At 39.3% G+C, this 23,855-nt stretch overlaps 4 protein-coding genes across 4 annotated transcripts in view; 2 read left to right on the top strand and 2 right to left on the bottom strand.

The window, feature by feature from the left end:
• LOC109855603 (ets DNA-binding protein pokkuri) overlaps positions 1–18,334 on the top strand; it is a 37,301-nt gene extending 18,967 nt beyond the window's left edge. Inside the window, exons 2-5 of the mRNA XM_020430048.1 lie at positions 12,970–13,205; positions 13,302–13,976; positions 14,205–14,454; positions 14,714–18,334. Coding sequence (XP_020285637.1) covers positions 12,995–13,205; positions 13,302–13,976; positions 14,205–14,454; positions 14,714–15,008 — 1,431 coding nt within the window. The 5' untranslated portion in view covers positions 12,970–12,994 and the 3' untranslated portion in view covers positions 15,009–18,334. The remainder of the gene's footprint in view (positions 1–12,969; positions 13,206–13,301; positions 13,977–14,204; positions 14,455–14,713) is intronic.
• A 148-nt stretch (positions 18,335–18,482) lies between these two features.
• On the bottom strand, positions 18,483–19,667 carry LOC109855618 (single-stranded DNA-binding protein, mitochondrial). Its single transcript, XM_020430067.1, has 4 exons — positions 19,317–19,667; positions 19,134–19,224; positions 18,793–18,912; positions 18,483–18,716 (listed from the first exon to the last, which is right to left on the bottom strand). The coding sequence occupies exons 1-4, from the start codon at positions 19,326–19,328 to the stop codon at positions 18,517–18,519; spliced, it is 423 nt and encodes a 140-aa protein (XP_020285656.1). The 5' UTR covers positions 19,329–19,667; the 3' UTR covers positions 18,483–18,516.
• A 114-nt stretch (positions 19,668–19,781) lies between these two features.
• Positions 19,782–22,381, bottom strand: LOC109855617 (T-complex protein 1 subunit theta). The gene is made up of 5 exons (XM_020430065.1): positions 22,204–22,381; positions 21,550–21,852; positions 20,787–21,431; positions 20,232–20,672; positions 19,782–20,092 (listed from the first exon to the last, which is right to left on the bottom strand). The coding sequence occupies exons 1-5, from the start codon at positions 22,261–22,263 to the stop codon at positions 19,904–19,906; spliced, it is 1,638 nt and encodes a 545-aa protein (XP_020285654.1). The 5' UTR covers positions 22,264–22,381; the 3' UTR covers positions 19,782–19,903.
• Positions 22,382–22,787: 406 nt separating this feature from the next.
• LOC109855609 (ADP-ribosylation factor-like protein 2) lies at positions 22,788–23,680 on the top strand. Its single transcript, XM_020430058.1, has 2 exons — positions 22,788–22,986; positions 23,136–23,680. Exons 1-2 carry the CDS (start codon positions 22,922–22,924, stop codon positions 23,623–23,625), a joined length of 555 nt encoding a protein of 184 aa, XP_020285647.1. The 5' UTR covers positions 22,788–22,921; the 3' UTR covers positions 23,626–23,680.
• Positions 23,681–23,855: the final 175 nt, after the last annotated feature.

Raw genomic sequence — 23,855 nt, 5'->3', positions numbered from 1 at the left:
TACATATAAAGTACCGCATAACACTCTTATGAGTTACAATTTTAAAAGCACACGCAAATTTAAAATTTCAAAAAATTTAATATCTTTCTCATTTGTAATACTTTTTTTCTCTCTCTCTCTCTCGCTCTCTTTGTCTGACTGTCTTTCTCTCTTTCTCTTTCTAAAGTTTATTTTGTGTATTGTAAATTATCTAATATCAAGAGTGGTATTATAAATCATGCTGTTTGCGGTGGTCGTCGCAATGATATTTAATTAAGTCGCGCCGGGTCAGACAACGACACGCGATTCAATTCCCGGGAGCGTCGTAATCGCGATTTTTCCGAGATCTCTATGCAGTCTGTCGGAGTTTTGCAACTCGTACGTTCCGAGTTATCGCCGGACGGTCGAGAAGCGGCGCCATCCAATGGCAAAAATCGAGAATAATTTCACTTGGCATATCTCTCTCTCTCTATCTTCACGACTGATTGCATTGAATCACATGAGAATGTTTTTATTTGCAAATGTAGAACACAATCTACAAGCAGTTTATAGTATTAAAAATTACACTACAATAATCGTAAAATAACGTTAAATACGAGCGCCGAGTTAAATTTTATTCTAGACAATAAATGTAACACGATAAACGAAGAAAGAGAGAGAGAGAAAAACACGCGTAGAAATCGATGAGCTTCCGAAATATTCGCTACACACGCGCGCGCGCGTGCGGAATAGGAACGATTTTCCACTTGCCATAGAAACCACGATATCTTTTTTTTGCCGATAAAGGCTTATCTGTAGACTCGCTAATGTGCTTTGCAAGCAAAATTACATGCACACGCGCAAGTGAAAGACATGAGGAGGATCGAATGTGCATATATTGTGGACAAAGAAAAGTTAAAAATTCAGATTACATTTGCACGATTTTACATCTACTCTACATAATACTTTGAAACCGTAGGTAATAATTTCTTATTTGAAGGAAAAAAAATAAGTTTGTTTGCGAGTACTAAACGAATCGAAAATTTACGAGTGTGTGTGTGTGTGACAAGTTCGTCATGGATTAGTCGAGAGCAAATCTTGACCGGTCGCTTAATCAGTCGAAAATTTGCATGTGGTTTTACGCGCGTTTAATAGCACGACTTCGATTACGATTGAGTCGACAATAATTATGCGATTAGATGCGCGAATGAAAAATTTCGCAGCGATAAAATTTCACGAACGCGCCTTTATTTGCCCCGAGTCGTGCAAAGGGACGGGCCGGAAAGTATTCGATCGGAAGAAAGGTGAAATTTATCGCGAAGACGCGCTACCGGTCGATATCTCTTCTGTTAGCACAGTTGCTCCCGCGGCGCGTCTGCCGTCGAGAAACGTTGGAAAAATCGAGGCCGCCGCCGGAGGAATCTCGCAAACACGATAAATCGGTCAATAAGCACCGGCTGGCGCACCTGCGCGTCGCGCGCGCTTTCGTTTTCTCGTGACCTCCGAAATTCCATCCGTTCTCGATAAAAAGCGCGATTGGAATCGAACGCGGCGTCGATCGCATTGCGATTACGTACACACGTAAGGGAAGAAGAAATAATCCACGGGCGATTTATTATCGCGCGTGATATCTTTTGAAAAGAAAACATCGTCAAAATTTTGATTTTATACAGAATGCGGATTTATACAAAAGTATAAATTTATGACATCAGCTGTTAATTTAATATCTCTTGAGAAGTGTATGCTCGATCTTCTTTCTTCGCTCTAAGTTGCAAAAGAAATTGAACAGTGAATTTGTCGGAAAATTTTAACATTAAAAAAAATCAAATATTATAAATATTAAAAAATTCAAAAAATTATACATTTAAAAAATTAAAAAAACTTAAATATTTCTGTAGGACGGTCAGATCTCAATAAAATATTCTCACAAACTCGACCGAAGCTCGCGTTCTTTTCAAATTGCCACGTCTGAGATTCTAATATCTATATTTAATAAAAGATAAATTTTTGTCAACACGAGAAGCTTTCGCGAGAGCTCTTCGCGATTTATCCGCGATTGATCGCGATAACGTCGTGCGTCACAGAAGATAATGTTGCGGTTTTCGTATCGAAAGGACACGTCCGCGACGGTATGGAAGCGACGATAACAATTTTGCGCAGATCGGCCGCGATCTCTCGATCACGAAGATTCGCTTCCGTCTCGCGCGCGCTTCGCGATTAAGGCACCTTCTGTTTTACTCGAGTCGCACGGGCTCGCGATAAGCGCTCGTCGATAATGCATGTCTCACGATACACGGCCGTGCCGTCGAACGCATAAATACTGGGAAACATGTCGCGAAGGGTTCGCCGGAGTTCGCCGAAGAATGTCGAGTGCGTCGACGTGTTGCGGAAGAGCCAAAGCGTGACAATACAGTTTAGCACTTCGACGATGCTTGCACAACGTATAATTTTCTTCAAGAGAAAAATTGCTATTATCTCTTTCTGAATTGTATGTGTGTGCTGTTTTGTCGCGCGTTACTTTAAAACGCCGCGGCTACGTCACGATAAACGAAGTGAACCTTGCTCCTTCCACGTACAAAAGACCACGCGGATGTTCGCTCTACGAGCGAAGAGCAACTGGGAAGTTATTTGGATTTCTGATTAGATAAGGAACACTGTGTGCGTGTGTGCGCGTATCTGATTATCGTTCTCGCACGCACAACCGACAAGCCGTATCCGGCAGTGAAATGGAAATTAAACGGAGACACATACACACACGCACGTACCGAACTCGTTGCTATTTATGCCGTCGCGAGTTCATCGTGTCGAAAGTTTAACGAATAAAATTGCTCAATCATCAAACTCGGGGTTGAAAAGTTTTGTCTTCCACGTGTTTCCCTCCACATGGCCTTGCACTGGTCGGCGAACCCGAGTATTCTCGATTAGCTCCGGCGTTTTGCGTCTCGCAAAGTCATCAGGAAGTTGATGAAGTGAGGTTTCGAGCAAAGAACGAATGATCAGAAATCTCTTTCTGATTATTTATTAATAAATATTTGAAACTTTTTGCGTGACGCGATATCATCAAACTCTTTATGACAATCAATTTTATTTCTCAATCGCCAATCTTGTGTCACGCTTTTTCGAGTGTTTTAAACTTTCTTTTATTAAATTACCTGATGGCAATGAACGAACTTCGAACTAAGTTTCCTATTACAATACAATACGCGCATGTAAATTGCTGTGACAAGAAATTACATCTGTTGCACGAAATCTGCTCTATTGATAAAATTATTATTTCTTGCGGATGTAAGTTTTCTCTTATTTTTATATTTAATTGTTTTTTTTTTATTAGATAAACAATTTGCACAAATCTTCCGCAAGTGTTATAGAGTATATATCTAATCTCAAGTAAATATGTGTCGTGAGATAACTTCGGAAGTGGGTAACAGACTTTGTTTGAATAAAAATAATCTCCACATTTTTTCATTGATAAGTATACATCAATAATAGATATTCAAACATGACAAAAAATATCGCATTTTTTTGGTCGCGAATTACAACAAACGAGAGAGAATCTGTTCTGGATAATCAAATTATCGCATTCTCGATTTTAGCGTGCGAATAAAATCGCAGAAAAATAAATTAAACTTCAACAAAAAAATTTTATCCACACATCAACTATTATATTGCGACGTTTCTCGTTCAAAACGTCGTCCGTAATATTTCCTCCGTCTTGAAAGAGTCGAATAGAAGCCCGATGTGTCTGCACGTGGACAGATATTTACGGAGCGTCGTCTCGTCGTCGTGTCGTAACACAAAAGCGGCGAAGGAAAGGCTAGTGTGTAAGAAGAGAGCGAAAGAGAGAAACGGGAGACGCGAGAAGAGCGAGCGCGCGTAGCTGTGCTACCGGTAGCACGGCCGTGCTTGTGTTCCGTTGCAACTTCTCGCGCGCGCTCGAACTTTCTCCTGTTCTAGCCAACTCGACTGTAACTCGAGGTGCAACACTCATAATGCGCGTAATGCAATCGACGGCGGTGGCTGTGCGGCATGATTCGCAGCTACGTGACCGCCAATCGCGCCAGTCGTCGATGATGCGCAAAGATCGGCGAGAATAAATACGCGAAATTCCACGCGAGCGAGCGTTTTCTCATTAACGGATGCCGTGAATCCCGTAAGTGAGCGTTACTGAGCGTCACATTTTCCGGCCGAATTGCATTTACTCTCAAAAACTCGCGATTTAAAACACAAGATCGACAAAATTCTGTCCCGTCTCTTTATATAAAAGATCACAACATCAGAATCAGAAGAGGTTGGTCGCAAAATAAATTTTACAATATGCGTATTATATTTGTTACGTGGTCTAAATACTTTTACTGCGAGAAGACAAGAAAGAGAGAAAGATAGAGAAGACGAGGAAATTATTTCGATCAATAATAATCTTCGCGTTTAAATCACCAACGATCGCCGGACCTGCAACTTTACGTTTGCGCGCAAACTAACCGCGCGATAAGATTACTCGAGCACCTCGCACGATCGTATAAAGAAGAAACAAGTGGAGCAATTTTCTACCGTATGATCGCGGTCGCGTTAAGAGGCGGGCCACTAACGTCATCACATGGCGTTACGGCGCGTCATGCGCCGCGAGCTGCATTTCCTTACTTGCGGTTTATCTTCGTGTAATCGCGTGTGCACAAGCACGATATTCAGGTCTTGCAGAAAGTGGAAGTTTCCGCGATGAAACCGCGAGTGTTCCGCAAATTCCGCAGAAACGACACAAATATCTCGACATCCTTCTCCTCGTTCTCTCAGAACAAAACGCTTCTCTAATTAACGTGCGTTGATTAGTGCAATGTAAGATATTAAATAACGCTATTATATGTATCTGCTTCTCTTTCTCTCTTTCTCTCTCGTCGTCAATCAAAGTTAAGCAACTCGATACACAAATCGAGCGAGTCTTACTTTTTTTTGCACAGTTGATTGATCGGCGCTGCTCGACGCTGGTACGCGAATTTATTTCGCAAAAACAAGTCCATTGCGCGTATATTTCGAGCAAAAATCGGAACGACGCTGGAAGCTACGTTTGTTATCAACGTTTGTTATCCGCATACAAACATCTAACGCGAGTGACAGATCGATTGTCGCGGCAAACAATGGACGTTGACATTTTAAAAGTCGTATGTTACAGAGCGCAGCACGTGCGTATCTGGCGCCGTATAAATCGCAATAAAATGCGACTTTAAAGTCGGTATGCGGGAAAGTAAGTCGCGAGAGACTTTAAATAAGTCACGCGGACTTAAAAAAAAAAAAAAAAAACGCAGAGAATTCCGAGAACGAAGGCACAAATACTCGGAACGAAAAATTTTACTTTTTTTCGGTTTGAAAGTGCACTTTAAAAAAAAGGAAGCTAAATAGGGAAAAATAAGAGATAATATAAGAAAAGGAATCTTAATGGGAAATTTGTGGATGCGAGGGGCGAACTCATTAGAAGAAGAAAGAGGAAAGAAAAAAAATGTTCCGGCCTATCGCGCGATTACAAATGTTCGCTAATTATCGCGCCCAGTTTACACATCCGCGCAGGTATATAGCCGCATTAATCACTCGCACGCGGTAGTGCGTCTCAACACCAGCGTGGATAAAGAGGGGGAGAGACGTAAAAGAGAGCGCGATAAAACGTCCACGTGCTCGCGGACGAGAGAGCGACGAGGAAAGAGGCGAGCCGACGGAGAGAGACGAGGGAAACGAAGAAACCCGGAAGGGCACGAAAGAAGAAGAAACACACGACGGTGACCATCACCGACACGCAGGGCTGAGAAAAGGAGGGGGGTGGGAGAGAGGAAGATAAGGTTTACCTTCACGTTATACATGATAAATCTTAAATCCTGGCTCGCGAACGCGCGCGTCAAGGATCTTCCTTCTTCCTGCTTCCCCCACCGAATCGATTCCTCGGTTGTGTGCCTCCTTCCCGAGTCTGCCGTCTTCCTGGTTTGTATTTTCAGACGTCGCTTTGGCGCGTGCACTCTACATATGTACACGAGGCCAGCGCGACACACATACATACACGAGCGACGCGGACGAACACGTGGACGATCGTCGCTATCGATGCCGCCAGCGCACATGCACACAATCGAGATATCCGTTATTTTTATTCGATAAATAGCGGAGTAAGTCGCCGCGGGATATTTTTCCTACATTCTGCTGTGCCAAACAACAAATTTCTGTCATAACAATCTAAAACAACAATTTGTGAGATGAAGCATTTTGATATCACGCACTGCGCGCGTTTAGATTTGCATTTATCAATTCACAAATTTGAATTATCAAAACTACACGGTATATACATATATTTCTATTCGTCGTTAATATATTATACATATGTTAACGATGTTATTTTTTGATACATTTGGCGTTTTTCTTTTGTCACATTGTGTTTGCTCGTTCAGAAATTGTTGAGCCGAAAAACAGAATATTTTTAAATATTCCACAACGGCGATGTGTTTTAAGAGTCTCTATTTATTAAATTAAAAATAACTCCATGTCTCGATTGTACACGCGTAGGCGCCACAACTGTGACGCATTAGCGCCAGCTTTTTAATTTCCCGTGCGATCCGTCGCGGTATATTAGCGGTATCGTCATTCGTAGAATATTTTTTTTATGATCTGTTTAGCGCGCGATAACCGTATACGTAGCTCGCGATTAGTCGTTTTTTTTTTTTTTTTTTTTCAAACAATCGCTCAAATCCGAGCGATTTTTACGAGGCGAGATTCTTTTACGACCCGAACTCTCGATGTCACATTAAATCGTCGATATCCACGTTCTCACACATTCACAACAAACAATTAAGAGTCGTTATTGCACAGTATCACACAGTAACACGTGTTGTTATTAATACACATAAACCGTTTTCTCGTGATCTTTCGGTTCAAAGCTCGTTTTGAATTATCTTTGCTCACTTACGCACGGCAATGCGTGACTTTATTTTTTATTCTCTCTCTCTCTCTCTCTCAACGTTATGAAATCGCATGTTTAAGCGTCGTAACATACATTATATTACTTCCTTGACCCGAGAAGACGAGGTGATCGTCAGCGCGAGGTAAATTACACTGCCTATATCGTTTCGCCATCTTGAAATTTAAGAAACGAAGGAACGAAAAACCTCCTGTTTTGTGATCGTCTACCGATGTCGATTTAATAAGTGTTTTTCATATGTCTCATTCTTGATGGGAATTTTTTTTTGTCCCTATCTAGAGAAATCAGGGAGTGCTTGTAGAATATCTTTTCAAAGAAGCTAGGAATATTTCGAGGAATTTTTTTTTTGAACAAATTAAAAAAATATTGCAGAAAATTTCTTTCCGCACAGTTATCTCTTTTTTTCTTGAACCACTACTGAATGCGAATAGAAGTCTCGCTACAATTGTTTTGAAGCATCGTTAACTTTACATCTAACAAGGAATAAGAATAGAAACATTTGTAGTTCGACTGGTACTTTGTGTGTGCTAGGCGCTCTAACGACCTCTCATTCCTCTAATTTTCCACCAAAGTCTCCATATAGGCTCTCTAGCGCCCTCTAGCACACAGGGCGCAGTCTATATGGAGACTTTGGTGGAAAATTACAGAAATGACAAATCTTGTTTTCAAACATTTGGTTTATTTTTCGAGCGAGCAAGTCGATTGGTCGACCTAATCGTTTTCGAGGCTCAGCGGGGTTCTGTTCTAAATTTCTTTTTCTATGTCTGTAGCAAACAGAGAAAATCGATTGTGATTGGTTTGCTTGCGATCTTTGACAACTCGAACTTCCTTCATGTGCGACGATCCTAACACTCTTGAATTTGTTGCGAACTCGCATTGACGTTCTGCAAGTTCACTTAAAAATTTAAACGAAATTTCTTCCTTTGAAAAATTTCCATTTTTTTTTTTTTTAATAAAACTGCATTAACAGTATCTCCGAAATCTGTGCCTTGTTTGTCTTCGAAAATTTAGCGCTTCCAATTAACCAATCAGTCACTTCTTCTGTTGTCACTTTTGTATCGATCGGATGTAATAGATGTTATCACATGTGAGATAAAGGCGCGTGTATCGTACTTACAGTTATTTTTTTGAAAAGCACTTATTACCTTTAAAGCACTTGTATAAAACAATTAGTGACTTTGAGGACGGAGATATAAATATATAAAGCGGAAATTCTTATCTGTCTGTATCGGATAAGATATTATTGATAAGGCAATGATACACACTTTCTTGTAAACACAAATAAAATGAATTTTTATAATTATTAATAGAGACCGAGAGAGAGACTTCTCTCTGTGCGTAATCTCAATTTACGTAGTGCTCTGCATCATCGTCCATACATAGACTCGTTCAATTAAAACGTTTGAAGTTTTCTTTGACCTCGTGTTCCCACGATATATTGCTCATTTGTTATCAATCGCTGATATGTATATACACAACAATCTAAAAAATTTTTGTATCACATACGCACATACTTAAAGAGGATTAGAGCTGTCGTCATCGTCGTTGTCGTCGTCGGAAGAGAATCGTTTTGGATCACGCAACAATAGAGGCGAGTCGGACGATATCGCAAAGACGATTGTGTGTGCGTACGCGCGCGCGCGGTTACTCTTAACAGATCGCATGTGTTTCTTCATGCGCGGGTTACGCAATCGCTCGTTTGTGCGTATACGTACCAGATATGAATAAGGCATAACGAACCTCTGACATTAAGCGACGATCGACGCGGAAAGAACGCGACAACGACGACGACGACGACGACGACGAGGTGGACATGACGAGGTCTAATCACGAATCCCTTTACCGACTGACCGATTACGGAGAGCCGGAGGCTCTTCGCGTGTGTTTGACCGACGGCGGATTAAATTGTCGCCTGGGAAGCAAAATGCCGTGTTTTACGGCTCGCCGTTCATGAAACGCGAAGAGACGAAGCGTCTTCCTCGAGCGCGCGCGCGCGCGCTCGTTATGTGCACACGCTGATTACGCTGTGTTCAAAAAGAAACGTCGTCTAACCGTGTCCTCGTGCATCTTTTAACTCGAGCCGTCGGCTCGATTTATATTCAATCGGGTTTTTTTTTTTTTTTTTTTTTTTTTTTTTTTTTTTTTTTTGTGTCGCAGGTCTTTAGAAAAGATGTTCTTAATCTAAAGACAAGAGAGACAAATTTTTAAGTGCGTGACAGGTATTTGTTATTCAAAAACTGTTGAACTGCTCGCTTACGCAACGTAGTCAGATGAGAAAAACGTCGTTTGCTCTATACAGATTGTTTTTTTTTTTTTCTGAAACGTTCTACGTAAATCCGTCTTGCAAGCGGGTTTTTTTTATTTACTTTTTCTCTCTTCGCAGTTTTTTGTTATTGTTACATAATTTATACGCATCGAATTTTTTTACGCGACGACGAAAAAAAGTGCATCTTGATAAAATGTCTTTTGTTTTTATTTGTTGCTCACTTTTACGATGTTCGTTACAATTTGCATCTTTCCCGGATAAATTAGAATTTCGCATTTACATAGTAATGGCTGTGTGAGTTGGCGCGACGATTCAAAACACGTGGCTGCGCTACGATATCGTAGAGGAATGACAGTCAACTATGTTATCTATACGTACACGAGCGATTATCGTCGCTCGCCTCGACATTACGACTTCCGAGCTATTTGACACGCGATGCTTCACGACAATGTAAACACATTCGCGACGATGATCGGCCGGAGAGCTTTTTCGCGTCGGAAAACCCGGTCATTAAAGTTGCAGGATCGATCGTAAACAAGGTGGCGTAATCAAGGTCGTACTTCACGTCACGGGAAAGTCCATTAGGCGGAAGGAAGAGGAAGTAAAAGAAAGTAGTCGGGAAAATTGAAATAAAAAACGAATGACAGAAGCCTGAGAAAAACATGCTGTAACAAAGAGAATTAAAAAAAAAAATAAAAAAATAAAAAGAACAAAAGAGTAAAGAGAAGAACGAAAGGAAAAAAAAAACACAAATACAAAGCAGAAAATAATCGAACGCGGATTAGTTCATTATTGAATTTCAGCTGTAATGACATCGTCAAAGAAAAAAGAAAGAAAAACGATCGAACGCATTTCCGCTGTGTGCAGCTATGTTCTTCGATTCGCTCGCACCGGAAATTGCGAGCGCGGCCGCAATTGCGAATTTTCGCTTCCGCCACGACCCGCGGAGCAATCAGCGTCGCCGGTCGCGCTTCTTCCTTCTTTCCTTTCTTCGTTCGCGGCGTAAAAAGAAAACGAGAACGTCGCGCGAGAAACACGCGGAACGGAACCGCAGAATCCGGTGTTTTCTTGTTACTCTTCCCCTCTAATCGAGAGATCGGCAGTGTGTCTGTCATGATTATCGTTCTCTCGCGATCCTTCCGAGAACATGGCATTTCGACACACTAAAATTACTTACTGACAGTGTCGAGAATAAATTTAATTTAAACGCAGAGATAAATTGAAACAACTTCGACATTTTACTCCTTGAATCTTTAATTTTAATTTTTTTTTTTTTAATATGATCGTGTTGCTCGTGAGTGATTTTCTTCCTGGTTTTGCTACGTAAAAGTTTTTTGATTAAATAAAACATCTACTTGATTTATTTGGAAAACTAAAACTTTTCGAAGACGCGCGTGTCAGAGTAACAGTATGCTGAAAGGCACACAGAATCAATATCGCGAAGCAGGTGTGATATAAATTTAAAGCGAGAAAGGTCCTCGAATTCATCCCTCGAGGCCGCTTCAAGTAGCCACTTTAATTAGTCGAGCGGCAAAAAAAGTTGCCCGGCCGAAAGGAGGAGCACCTGAGCTTAAGGCCACTCGCGGTATTTAAAGGAGAGGAGAAGAGAGAGAGAAAGAGAGAGAGTGAGCGCGCGCGCGCGGAGAGAGAGGAGGAAGGAGACCGAAGAAGACGACCAGGATTTCCTGGTGCGAGACAACGGCACATCGACCTTCGCATGCCGAGGTTCCTGCCTTTTTCCCTCAGGGCATTCCTCTCTTTCTCTCCTTTCGAGTAAGTGCCGCGCCGCATTGTGAGCCAAGTGCTTCCTCCGATTATTTCTCAAAGTGTCACGAAGAAGATTCCTGCTGGTAATGTGCCGGAACCCGTTCGCCGAACGGGTTGAAAGAAAAAAAAAATCGAAAGCGGCTCCTATTCCTGGAGGGACCCAGCTTCTTCTTAAGCGCTTAGAGTCTAAAACGCAGTTGAGATTTCGAAAGATTCGAAACTCAACCGCATTTGTTCCGCGATTTTTCTATTAGTGTATTCGCGCGAAACATTTTTGTATAAATAGCAAACGACGATTTAAGAAAACAAAATTTTACGGGATTATGTTTTTATTTTTTTTTTATTTTATTTTAATTATAAGTGAAGTTTTTTCTTTCTAAACCGAAGTTATCTCGGGATAAGATAGATGTCGTTTCAAAATGTTTGACAACAGCAACAATATAAAAAACGATGATGAAGCGCAGATTTCGATATGATCGAATGCTTTACTTTTGATTTTATGTTCAATTATGAATATTTTATAAATCTCGTTTGCTTCGCTGCTTTTTTTCCGCTACACAGTTATTAACGCAATAGTCGCGAGTCATTGTGCGTAACAAAAAAAAATAAATTATAATACGTATACACACAGTACACACATTAAGTTTATGTTATTACACTGATAATTATATAATCATAGCTAATAATTATAGTTATCTAATCAAACGCTAGATTGAAAGACATAATGAGCATAAAAATTACTGCATTTTTAAGACAAGGAAATTGCGCTATTTTATATTGCCATTTCAATTAAATCGTTTTTCATTTGTGTTAACAAACACGGTGCGTGCGTCACTCTGCACACAATCATTCTCCAGTGCAGTTAACATTATTACAAGATTTTTTTACATCTTTTAGTAATCGATATATAAAAAAAAACAAACTCTGATCTTAATTTTGATCGACGAATCTTCGAAAGGTCATCATTTTTTAAATTTACCTCTCGGACGTTTGCGATTTTTTGAGCGAATTGCGAAGCGAGCGGGAGTTCGATTCGAAACTTGGACAAGTAATTAAATAACTTCGGGTTTCGGAAATTAACAGCAAAAGCTTTCTCGAGCTGTGGAGCTAAGAATTTCTCGACGTCGCGGTCGAGCGCTGTGGTGGTAAGAAGTTTCGCTTAGCCCGTCTCGGGTCGACGTCGGGAACGGAAATAGCTTCGTCGACGTCGATGGAAATACGTTATGTAAATCCGCGTTTCCTGCCGGCTTTCATTCTTATGCCCCTACATTCTATGCTAATAGTCGATGGAACGTCTGCGAACCGGTCACCGCTTGAAGAGAGACGCCTCTACGGAGCGCCGTCGCGACGCGTTTCTTCTCCCCGTCACGAATACCACATTTCCCGCATGTACAGCAAGAAGCTGCCGCCGCCGTCGTCATCGTCGTATAACTAATCCGTCGTTATTATCTTCCGGCGTTGTGTGTCAGCGAGAGCGATCGTTACCCGTCGTAATGCTCTCGTCGTTAGGCGAGGTAAAAGCGCTCGTACATCAGCGATCAATTTCCGACGATAGACATATATGTACATATAGATATCATTCGTTCTTTGATCATTTAATTATAAATTAGTTGTTTGGTACAGGCTGGTACAGCTTCTAATCAGCAGTTGATACTGTTGCCTCGACTCTTTTGAGTCATCTTCTTTCAGGTTTTTATATTTGAATAACATATTATTTTTTTGTAGTTTTTTAAATTTTCTTACGTGTGCGATTGTATACTCAATAAATGTTGTTGTTGTTATTATTATATAGAAGATAGTGTTTTAATATCGTCTTCGCGCAATTTTCTAAAAGTCACTTTTTATCCACGCTGCAAATCTGTCTCCTATTATGGTCCATTCAGAATTTAACGCGGTCGTAGTTAAAAATTTTGAACGAATAATGAATGTTAACGTCAACGTTAAAATATATTTAATATCTGATATACGATCGAGATACGAGTTTAATTGAGCGTATTAATAAAGTCGATCGATCTGCGTTTTCTTTTTGCAGTAATCGTTAAATCTAAAGGCGTGTTATGAAATTACTGCCAATATCGCTGCCTCAGCTGCCGGCAGTTTCCGGCGGAATGACCGGAATGGATTCCCGATTGCCACCGGCTATAGCGTTGCCTTTCCCATCCACGGAGATGTTTTGGCGTCAATATCCCTCTATGAGCTTTACACCTACAACTCATCCGCCGCCCAGTCCTGCCATGGACTTTAAGACACACTTGCCATCAAGTTTGGGTAAATATATTTGAAAAGTTTCAGTTTTTATATTCTGACAACAATTGTTTAGATCACGGATGCATGTAACAAAGACGTGCATTTCTCTCGTTTCAGCATCCGACCCGCGACTGTGGTCGCGCGAGGACGTAGCTTCATTTCTACGATGGGCCGAGGGCGAGTTCGATCTTAAACCGTTCAATATGGAAGTGTTCCAGATGAACGGAAAAGCTTTGTGTTTGCTCACAAAGGTGGATCTAAATGAAAGATGTCCGGGTGCTGGCGATGTCCTACACAACGTTCTAGCTATGTTAGCACGTGACTTCAATCAGATGCAAAGGTGTTTACCAAGTAGTCCGGTGACTCCAACCAGATCATCTGCGTATCCACTTAGTCCACATTCGCATCCCCCAACACCTACGTGGGCAGAGGCACCTGGTTACGTCCAAAGTCTCACAAGTTTGATGTCGGCTAATTCTGTAACGTTGTCACCAGCGCCTTCCGTGGATAGCCAATCAGGTTCACCTAGCCATGCGACTGACGCAAATCAGACACAGGTTTACAAGAGCGACTCGGACGAAGATAATCACCAAATGTCGGGAGGCAATAACAGTCCACCGATCACTCCAACCGCTTTGACGGCACAGAGGCACGGCGAAGTAAACATTAAGGACCAGCCGAGTCCAACACAGTTATTGCCGCAACTGTCGTCGTTGACATCGGGTTACCGATCGAACAATTCCCTCGCGGCCGCCAGAGAATTCTTCGGCGATCCTCCGGAACCTAACACCAGTTAGTATCTGTGATTGCCTATGGTTTTTTCAGTCATACTGTGGCTTAGTAAACGATCATTTATTTATAATAATTTTTAAAAACATTGAGTAGACGTTGCCAAACATCTGCCTTAGATATCTGTTATTCGTTAGTTAAATCCTTTATCATAAAATATTATTCAGTATTATTGCGCTCCTTACGATTTGTTACATTCATATTGTAGCATTTTTTCGCGGTTCTGTTTAGATGGAAGACTGCTCTGGGATTTTCTCCAGCAGTTACTGAATGATCAGTCACAGCGATACAAGAATTACATCGCGTGGAAAGATCAGAATTCCGGTACATTCAAAATAGTCGATCCGCCAGGTTTGGCACGACTTTGGGGTATACAGAAGAACCATCTTTCCATGAACTACGACAAGATGAGTAGAGCTCTGCGATATTACTATCGTGTGAATATTCTTAGAAAAGTGCAGGGCGAACGACATTGCTATCAGTGAGTATCATTATTTGTGTCAGTAATTATGGTTTTATACGTGATTACTGTACAAAATTGCGTGTGATAGATTTACACGATGTAACGATAATATTTATGATTTCTGCTAATTTTATAAATTTGAACAAAATAATAATTTCAAAATTTTTTGTATATTCGCTTTGTTAAATGTTCCTGCAATTTTACAAATACGAATTTCACGCTCGGAGTCGAATTTGTTTTGTTTACTGACGAGAAAAATTTTTCGTTCTTTTTGCAGATTTCTACGTAATTCACAAGAACTTAAGAATATCAAAAACATATCGTCGCTGCGCCATCAGATGCGAATAAAACTTGAACCGGAAGAAGAGGCTGCTTTTTCTGCAAGTCCTGAAGCAAAACTAGAACAAGAACCGGAAGCGGACATGCCAACAGATCTTTCGATGTCTAGTATGAACCAGCCAATGAGCGAGCAGCAACAGCAACCCCTCTCGTTGCACGACCCACCTGCCAAGTACAGAAGTCACGCGTACAATCTCGTTAAGACCAATCAGGAACCGGAAGAGAGGAAGTGACGCGGGACCTAGCGATGGCAGGAACGCAATGATCACGCGTAATCGTTAATTCCGCCGCGCGTAATCTGAACGCACTGACGGCCAAAAACGGCTCAACGCAGAATAGATTCCATATCGACAACCAATCGACGAATCATATAAAATGTGTATAATAAATCGTCAAGTGTTTGAAATAACTTTGTTTCATCGATTTGAAGAAGATATTGGTATCGTTCATGTGGTGGTGACACGCGCGAAGGTCGTCATTGGAGCGTCGGAAGACGCAAAAAGGAAACGAAAGAAAGTGTAAATGTGAAACAATTGCTCTGTAAATAAATACAAAAAGACACTCTATGAACACAGTGATTTATATAAAACGAGAACACACACACACACACACGCGTAACAAACTCTCGGGGATACGACAAATCTTCCAACAATGTCATCAGAATGCAATTAGGTAGAGAATTTATTTAAATCTAATTTGCGAAAACAAAACGGGCGCACATTTTCTACACTGCAAAAAGACGCGGATTCTCTTCTATAAATATAAGGGATCAAGAAATATTGGATTCATATGTATAGCTTACGGTCAACAACATTAGATTCTTTGTGTTCTCTACTTAGCAGCCGGGATAAGCAATTTGCCACTTGCAATTATACGAAAATAGTCATTTTCGTTTGTTATATGTAAGAGTGTGATAAAGAAGCGCGGAAAAAGAGCGCGTATTGCCAATATCACCCGACGGCGCAAATCGAAAAACGATTCGCCCTCACGTGAATTTTCGTCGAGTCGTTGTGCGCCGATAGGACGCTTCGATCTGAAGCTGAATCTTCGCGGATATTCCGCCCCTATCTCTTTTTTCCCTCACTCCCCTCGTAACGGGGGCGAACGATATGCGTATTGTCGGGCAAAACATTTCCCTTTTACAACGACAAGATGTGTATAAAATGTACTACGGACTTAGGTACCTACGCGCTTAAGGAAAAAAAAAATACATACGACGATTTAATGTACAAAGATGCTAGAGGGAGAACTGTTACCAGGTCTTTCCTTTCTTTCCTTTCTTTTTGTCTGTTTTTTTTGTTTTGTTTTTATAATTTTAAGTATCTCTGTGATGTGATTTTAATTTTTTTTTTTTTTTTTCGGCGAAACGAATAATCCGCGAAATATAGTTGATCCCCAAAGAGAGATTCCACTTGATTTGAGATACATTCATGCAGATGCATCACAGAAAAATTTATACGTTATAAACGTTTCCAGGAGACTCTACACAAGGTATAAAGAGCTTGACAAAATCCTTTAACGACGCGCACGCGCGCGCAATTCAATAACATTTTTACATATATTACGCAAAGCGGATTCTAGGAAAGAGAGAGAAAGAGAGAGAGAGAGATTTAACTGGATTTTCTTAAGCTCTTACTGCATATGTGCTGAAACGGTTTTCCGTTACTTTGACGTATTTGTGCCAAGAATTGCTGTTTAATAAGAGAAGAGATTTTATGTATTTAATCCCTCTCCCCCTTCCCATGTATTTAGACGTCCGTTCCAAGAAAGAGACTTTGGAACAAAGTATTGTATACTGCTCGCGCTCGATATCAGCGGAGTATGATTTAAGACACGTTATAACCGAGTGTAATCGAACATACGTTGTAGGAAATGTATATAAAAAAAAAAAAACTACTAATCGTAACGAAGGGGATTCAATTGTAAATGCAGACGAAAGATAAAAAAAAAAAAAAACGCTCTGTTATTAGAAAAATAGGTGAAAGAATTTTATGGAAGAAAAATTCGGGGCCAGAGTTAGAGTATAAATAAATTTATCTATAGAAGAGAAGGTATATATATATATATATATTTTACTATCAAAATTTATATTCGAAATTTCTACGTTTGTTGCCGGTGCGCGATTGTGGCTTACATTCCACGACCCTACATTTGGAGGATTGCCTGTGAAAAAGTAACATGCGAAAGTTCGAAAACGCGAGAGAAATAAATAAAAGCAAGGAAATAAGACACGCGTATACAATTAGGAAAACAGGTTTTAAGAAGATTACTAATCGTATTTTTGCATTTGAGAATATAAAACCGAGAAAGTATGAGAAATTTTACGTGTGAGTGCAAAGGAGAGAAAGAGAGAGAGAGAGAGAGCAAGTTACGTCGAATGGATATGTATATATATAGTCGATTATCCGTATCGTGTGAAAACTCACTCATCGGGAATAACTAAAACTTCTACATTTAGTATTTTTTTCTCAAATTAGTTTCGCTGCGATATCAGAGAATTGAAACAAAAGGTAGTGCAAAATGTGTTAATTACATGCGCTAGTTTGAATTTCGATGCATAAAACAAGAAATATCGTGTGACGATTATATACATAACATTAGTATTGCACATATGTTGACATTTGCAAGCATAATCAATGCAAGAGACGTTTGCGGACATTTCGTCAATTCGTAATATACAAAAAGTTTGATTTTTTTTTCCTCCCAGGGTACGGATATTTGTCTGTATAAATAAATACCGTTGATACATATTTGGCTTTTTATATACTGTGATCTCTACTTACAGAAATAAAGCAAAGAGAGTTGCATATATTATATATACATATATATATATATATATTATAACTAAGTAGGTATTACGTAAATGAAATGCAAGCGCGTGGAGAAGCACGCGCATGTTTTGTAGCTAGAATGAAACGGTTGTCAAGAGACAAGTGCGTGATGTTATCGAGATAAGAGAAAAATGTGTAATATCTTACAATCGTGTAAATAATTTTTACGTGGACAAATATCAGAGAAAAAGGCAGTTTATATATATATATATATAATTATACATATATACGATATATGTAACAGGATATACGAGGACAACCAAGTTGCAATGCGTCTGTCTAAGGTGGGAAGAAAAAGTTTATATATCGTTTCGCGTGTGTATAAAAGTGAACCATGTAAAATTCTAGAAACTAGGACGGTTTTATTATATAACTTGTTATGCAGAGTATGAAATGATAAATGTTGTAAATATAGACTTATTTAGTTATTAAGAACACGCGTGTGTACTATTACCCTCAACTCGTCCAATATACAATCCGCTAAAAATAAATTTTTATCAAACAAAAAACCATCGACCAGATTTGCAATGCATTATTTTTTTGAACACCAATATTGCTTTTTTTTTGTTTTTAATTTCTTCTGCATCAATCACATAAAGTTGTCATAGTCCCGGATGATACGTCTAATGTAAATGATTGTTTGTTCTAAGAATATTTCATCAACAAAGTCAAATTCAGAATTTGAAATCAAACTTTTTTTTCTGTACAAAATGTTGAAGATATAAAACATCCTTGTACATCAATTTGCATGATACGAATTTTATATATATAAAAGAAATAACATATAATATAAGAAAACATATATGTTCTTTTAGTATTATATGTAGAAATTTTATTGTAAATTATCACGAAGGAAAAAACTTATTACTAATATAAAATAAACATTCTTTATAAAGAGTATGTATATTTGTTACTGGAAAAATATTACATCATCTGCTATAATAGCAGTGCTAGGATGAGAGATCCCTTCTTCATCTTTGAATTCGCTGTAACTTATTCTGCCATTCACTAATACACGTTGACCCTTCTTTAAATACGTATATACAGCGTCCCTTAAATTTGGCTTAAACACACATACCTTATGCCAGTCTGTCCTTTGCATGAAATCACCTAAAACAGATATTTCGCAGATGATTACTCATAAGATTATTTTTCAAGTTTCTCGTGTTGATCTAAAAATGTTAACCTGTTTCGTATTTATAATTCGTGTGTGTTGCTAGGGAAAATATTACAACTGGATGCTGAGTGCTTCCACGCTTTTGAGGATCTGCTCCAACTCTTCCCAGTAAAGTAACATTATTAACAGCTGCAAATAAAACAGAAAACATTCTTCACCATCAAGAGAGAAAACAATTTTGATGATTTTTGTATTTTACACATTTCTATGTGCAAAAGTTGGCATAATTTGTTAATAAATATCGTTATGTAGTTGCAGAATGTATATATACTACTGTGTGCACATGTGTGTGTTTTACATGCAATATATTATATTTAAACAAAATAATAATTTTTCGAAACATGTCTTACTTTTCTCTATCCTTGTAGCCTCATTCGTTTCTTGCGAGAAGAGTCGTACAGTATTTAGCCGGGGGATTTGATTGCGCGCTTCTAAAATAACCTAAAAATCACGTGCGCATATAAGTGAAATTTATTTATTTAGCCTTAAACTAAAATAATTTTGTGTTACGCTTATTATGAAATATTATTTACCTTACGAAACATTGTGACAATCTCACGGTAGAAAATTGTTTTTGCGGTAAATACATAAAAACACTAAGCAAAAATAATAAACACGTTACACGCTACCAATTCGCTGTAACTCTAAACTAACCTGAACCTAACTTAACCTTAACCTAAACCTAACCTAACTTAAACTTAAGGGCCATTTGCACGTAAAAAAATTGTAGCCGTAACCGTAAGATCGTAAGCAATTCAACCAATTACAGACCAGTATTATCTTACATTAGTTGGAATGCTGGCCAGCGATTGGTCACTTTGCTTACGACCTTGCGATTACGTCCAAAGAGCAGAGAAATCTCACATATCATGCAAACCCAAGTCCACAGATTTCTATACCGTGCCCAAGTCTCTCCTACTACAAAAAAACCGAAACTAATACTTAATTTATCGTACAATACTAAGAATTTTTAAAATTATATTGAGGTAATTATTAGATAGCATTTAACAAATTTATTTAATACTTTTGTTAGAATTCAAGACACATAGTAAAAATTGATAAATTATGTAATCGATCTTTTCGTATTTTATTAGTCATCGATCTTCTCGTATATTATTAATTAGTCATCCTCATCATGAACTCCTCCCGCTGGAGGCTTCGGGCCACCTGCTCGTTTCGCCATGATAATTTGATCTACTTTAAGAACCGTACACGCCGCATTGACCGCGTACTTCATCGCCCATTGTTTGGTCAAATACAAATCCACGATTCCCGCCTCGACGGTGTCGATCAGAGCTGCGCCTTCGGCCTATGCAATGTAACTCGTATAAATTTGTATTACGTATGTGTGTTAGTATAATATTGTTTTAAGATAAGAGAAAGTTTGTGCTAACATCAACAATTAACATAAATTACTATTATACTAAAATCTAAAAAATGATACATACATCAATATCGAAACCGTGATTCTTCTTTCCTTCTTTATGCGCTGCATACAACTTCGAGAGAACTTCTGGCGCGTGAGTGCCGGAGCTTTCAGCTAGAGTTTTAGGAAATATTTCCAACGAGGTGGCAAACTTACGTGCCGCGTATTGTCCTAAACCAGGTAACGTGTCTGCGTACGACGTCAGCTGCGCGGCCAGCTCGATCTCCGTGGCACCCGCGCCCGGTACGAATCTACCGTCTCTCGTGATACCCTTAAAAGTGTTCACACCATCGTCGATCGCGCGCTCGATATCGTCCATGTAGTTATCGGTGGAACCGCGCACGACTACAGTACTGACACGGCTTTCTTTTCCCTCCAATTTGAACACTACCACTATAGTGTCACCCAACTCGTCTATGTACACCTTGTCAGCGTATCCAAGCTCTTCCTTCGACGGTGGTATCTTTAAAAAAGGTCCGTAATTGCATGTTTTGTATTTTCAATTGAATGAGTGTTATTTTTTAGTCAAATATAAAATTTTAAAGATACATTTCAAGATTTGTAAAGCATTAATTACCACTTTTGTGAGTGCGGTAGCGCCGACGGTCTTGCACAGTCGTCTGAGATCGAACTTGCTCGGAATACGTACAGCCATGAGATTATACTTGTTCATGTAATGCAGAGCCATATTTCCAAATTTTCCGCCTGACACTATTACATCGGCGCCGCTATCGGCAATCGATTTGATCTGAGTTTCCAAAAAAGATTCCTCACCGCGCGAGAACTTCAACAGCTCGTCGGCCGTCTTGATCAGCACGGTGCCCTTGGTCTCGGTTTGAGATATGTCCACCGGACAAGTATAAACGACAATCTTCGCGTTGGTCTTCTTCCCGACTTCTCCTTCCACCTGACGCTTGAACACCATACCTTGCACAACTTGCGAATTGTTCAAGCCACCTCCGAGTATCTTGCAAACTCGAACATTGTCCACGTTAAATGTCGTTTTCTCAGGTAAGATAGACATGCAAGCTTGAGTGACGAGAGAAGCGAGAAGATCCTCATTTCCATATTGTTTACTCATAACAGAAGTTCTAATTCCCTTTTTTACTTGCTCTTCGTTCTGCACGTCTTTCACCTCTTGAACAACTAGCGTTGGTAGAATTTCAAGGGCTTTATTCAAAGCATTCTCATAACCTTCGACAATTTCCGAAGTAGGAATACCCTGTGATCGAACAGTAGGAAAAATTTCTTGTTACACAAACTGGTCTTCTATATAGAAAGAACATAAACAATGGAACTCTGTTGTAAAAATTTTAATTTAAGAATATAAATTAATGTACCATACGAAGCAATTCTTCTGCTCCATTAAGCAATGCTCCGGCAAAGATAATGACAAAATTGGTTCCGTCTCCAACTTCAGCTTCTTGCATTTTTGACGCTAAAACCAATAACTTTGCAGCTGGATGTTCAACCTCCAATTCGTTGATAATTGTGGCTGCGTCATTAGTTACAAACAACTTTTCAATGTGATTGATAACCATCTTATTCATGCCATTAGGACCGTAAGCACTTCTCACAGTGTCCGAAAATTGTTTGCAGGCCGATATGTTCCTGTAAATTGCTTCTTCGATGCCTGAAAAATACTATAAACAATACAAAATAACACATTTATCAAAATGTCAACCCAAATTCACGACAAAACATTTATCAATTTTCAAAATAACAAATTTTGTTTTGGAAACATTATCTATTGATTAAATTTTTTCTGACAAAAAGAGAATACAACATTCAGGCCTATTTCGCTTTTTACGCGTGAGTTTGTGACTTTGTCAGTTCTTCAAGTTCTTGAATATGTCAAATTGTCTAAAATGCCTTAAAAGGTAAGAAGGAACAAATATATCCCTTCTACGTATTCTCCTTCCGCAGGGAAGCATTGTGTCATCATGAATAACCACATTGTGCGCGCACTTTTATTATGACAAAATAACACTCACGCGAGCTCCTTCCTTAAGCATCTGCGCCACGCCGGGCGGTTTCGGTATATGCATCGCCATTCTTGTCAAAGTTTTCGAAAATCGTCTCTTCACACGTGCCACACAAAATTAGATCCTTCTCGTGACGATCGAGATGCTTCTTTCGTGTACATAGATTTCCTAAAGAAATTCACATTCACCGGCTAAAGACGTAAAGGCTGCCGCACAACGTAACTACACTAGCGCCATTCGACATAGAGAAATTCATGGACGTATACTTGGTTCAATGAGAGAATAGGACACTACTCGCGCATAGGGAAGGAAAAGCGGTCAAAGTGGGGATACCGCCCCGCCAATGATTTTTGTCAGAAGGTCAGTGACCTTTGCCGAAAAGTCAGTCACGTGACTGTATTGTAGTCATAGCCTGGAACAGAACCATGTCCACGTTTGAACATAACGTGCGTACCGGCAAGTCGTTTGTGGACATGGCTACGTAGTTGCCAATGTGTACTACTTACGAACAATGCGCTGGCTTACAGGGCGGGAAAGCGAGTACATATTCTTTTACGGACCTGGCCGCTCTTGGTCTTTTCTCTGAACCTGCTTGGTTAGGAGGCAGCACTCGTATCTTCCCTTGTTTGTTGACAACCAGTGACAACGCTTATCTTCAAGGAAATTTTATTCCCGAATGTTTTTCTATCAATAATCTGAACGTTGTGAGAGGCATAATAAATGATCAATGGGTCTATTAACGGTGTTGAAAAAATTGAAGCAGAAAGAGAAAGAAATGCGAATTTTAATGTTGTACGTATACACATTTGTGTACTTATTGTATATACTGAGTTTGTGGTTAGTTTACGTTTTTACAGGTTGAACAATTTTATGAATACTGTTATTTTAAAGCGTTAACAGTAGTAATTTATATTTTAATATGAAATTGTTTATCATTTCAGAGGTTTGGATAATGCGGGAAAGACAACAGTGTTGAAGAGACTCAATGGCGAACCAATAGATACTATATCGCCCACATTGGGCTTTAATATCAAGACCTTAGAACATCGTGGCTATAAATTAAATATTTGGGACGTTGGTGGACAGAAATCATTGCGTTCGTATTGGAGAAATTATTTTGAGTCTACAGACGGACTTGTTTGGGTAATAGATAGTGCGGACAGAAGGAGATTGGATGACTGTAAAACAGAACTGTACAAGCTTCTTCAAGAAGAGAGATTGGAAGGAGCTAGTCTCTTGGTGTTTGCCAACAAACAGGATATGCCTGGTGCACTGTCAGCGTCAGACATAGCAGAGATTTTGGAGTTGCCTGATATAAAGACTCATCATTGGCAAATTTACAAATGTTCTGCTGTGACGGGTGAAAATCTAGTGGATGGCATTAATTGGATTATTGATGATATTGCGGCAAGAATATTTTATGTAGATTAAATATAAAATTTTTCACACACGCACAAAGAAAACTTAAATTTCTCTTATTATATGATAAATGCAGATATATAAAGTTTAATAAGTTTGTGCAAATAATATTGTATTTTATATTATCTTACATGAAAAGAATACACATAATTTATTTACGAGATAATTCTCAAGATTTTCTAATTATTTATTTTTAGATTATATTCTGCATATGTGTGCGCAAATTTGTTTATAAAAGAAGA

Source organism: Pseudomyrmex gracilis, unplaced genomic scaffold (assembly GCF_002006095.1).
Source record: "Pseudomyrmex gracilis isolate BER0280 unplaced genomic scaffold, ASM200609v1 scaffold_93, whole genome shotgun sequence".
Classification (NCBI taxonomy): Eukaryota; Metazoa; Arthropoda; class Insecta; order Hymenoptera; family Formicidae; genus Pseudomyrmex; species Pseudomyrmex gracilis.
Note: the sequence above shows the minus strand (reverse complement) of the source record. Positions and strands in the feature narration are given on the sequence as shown.

Bases quoted from the DNA above. Each gene is read 5' to 3' on its own strand.
- LOC109855618 (XM_020430067.1), bottom strand. The intron at 18,913-19,133 runs GTAAGACATGTT...TTTTATTTGCAG, and splicing joins GGCTACAAGGATAGAGAAAA to CTGTTAATAATGTTACTTTA. The intron at 18,717-18,792 runs GTTAACATTTTT...TATCTGTTTTAG, and splicing joins GAATTATAAATACGAAACAG to GTGATTTCATGCAAAGGACA.
- LOC109855617 (XM_020430065.1), bottom strand. From the start codon at position 22,263: ATGGCGATGCATATACCGAAACCGCCCGGCGTGGCGCAGATGCTTAAG. The intron at 21,853-22,203 runs GTGAGTGTTATT...TATTGTTTATAG, and splicing joins TGCTTAAGGAAGGAGCTCGC to TATTTTTCAGGCATCGAAGA. The intron at 20,673-20,786 runs GTAATTAATGCT...CCTTTTTTAAAG, and splicing joins CTACCGCACTCACAAAAGTG to ATACCACCGTCGAAGGAAGA.
- LOC109855609 (XM_020430058.1), top strand. From the start codon at position 22,922: ATGGGTCTATTAACGGTGTTGAAAAAATTGAAGCAGAAAGAGAAAGAA. The intron at 22,987-23,135 runs GTACGTATACAC...TTATCATTTCAG, and splicing joins GAAATGCGAATTTTAATGTT to AGGTTTGGATAATGCGGGAA.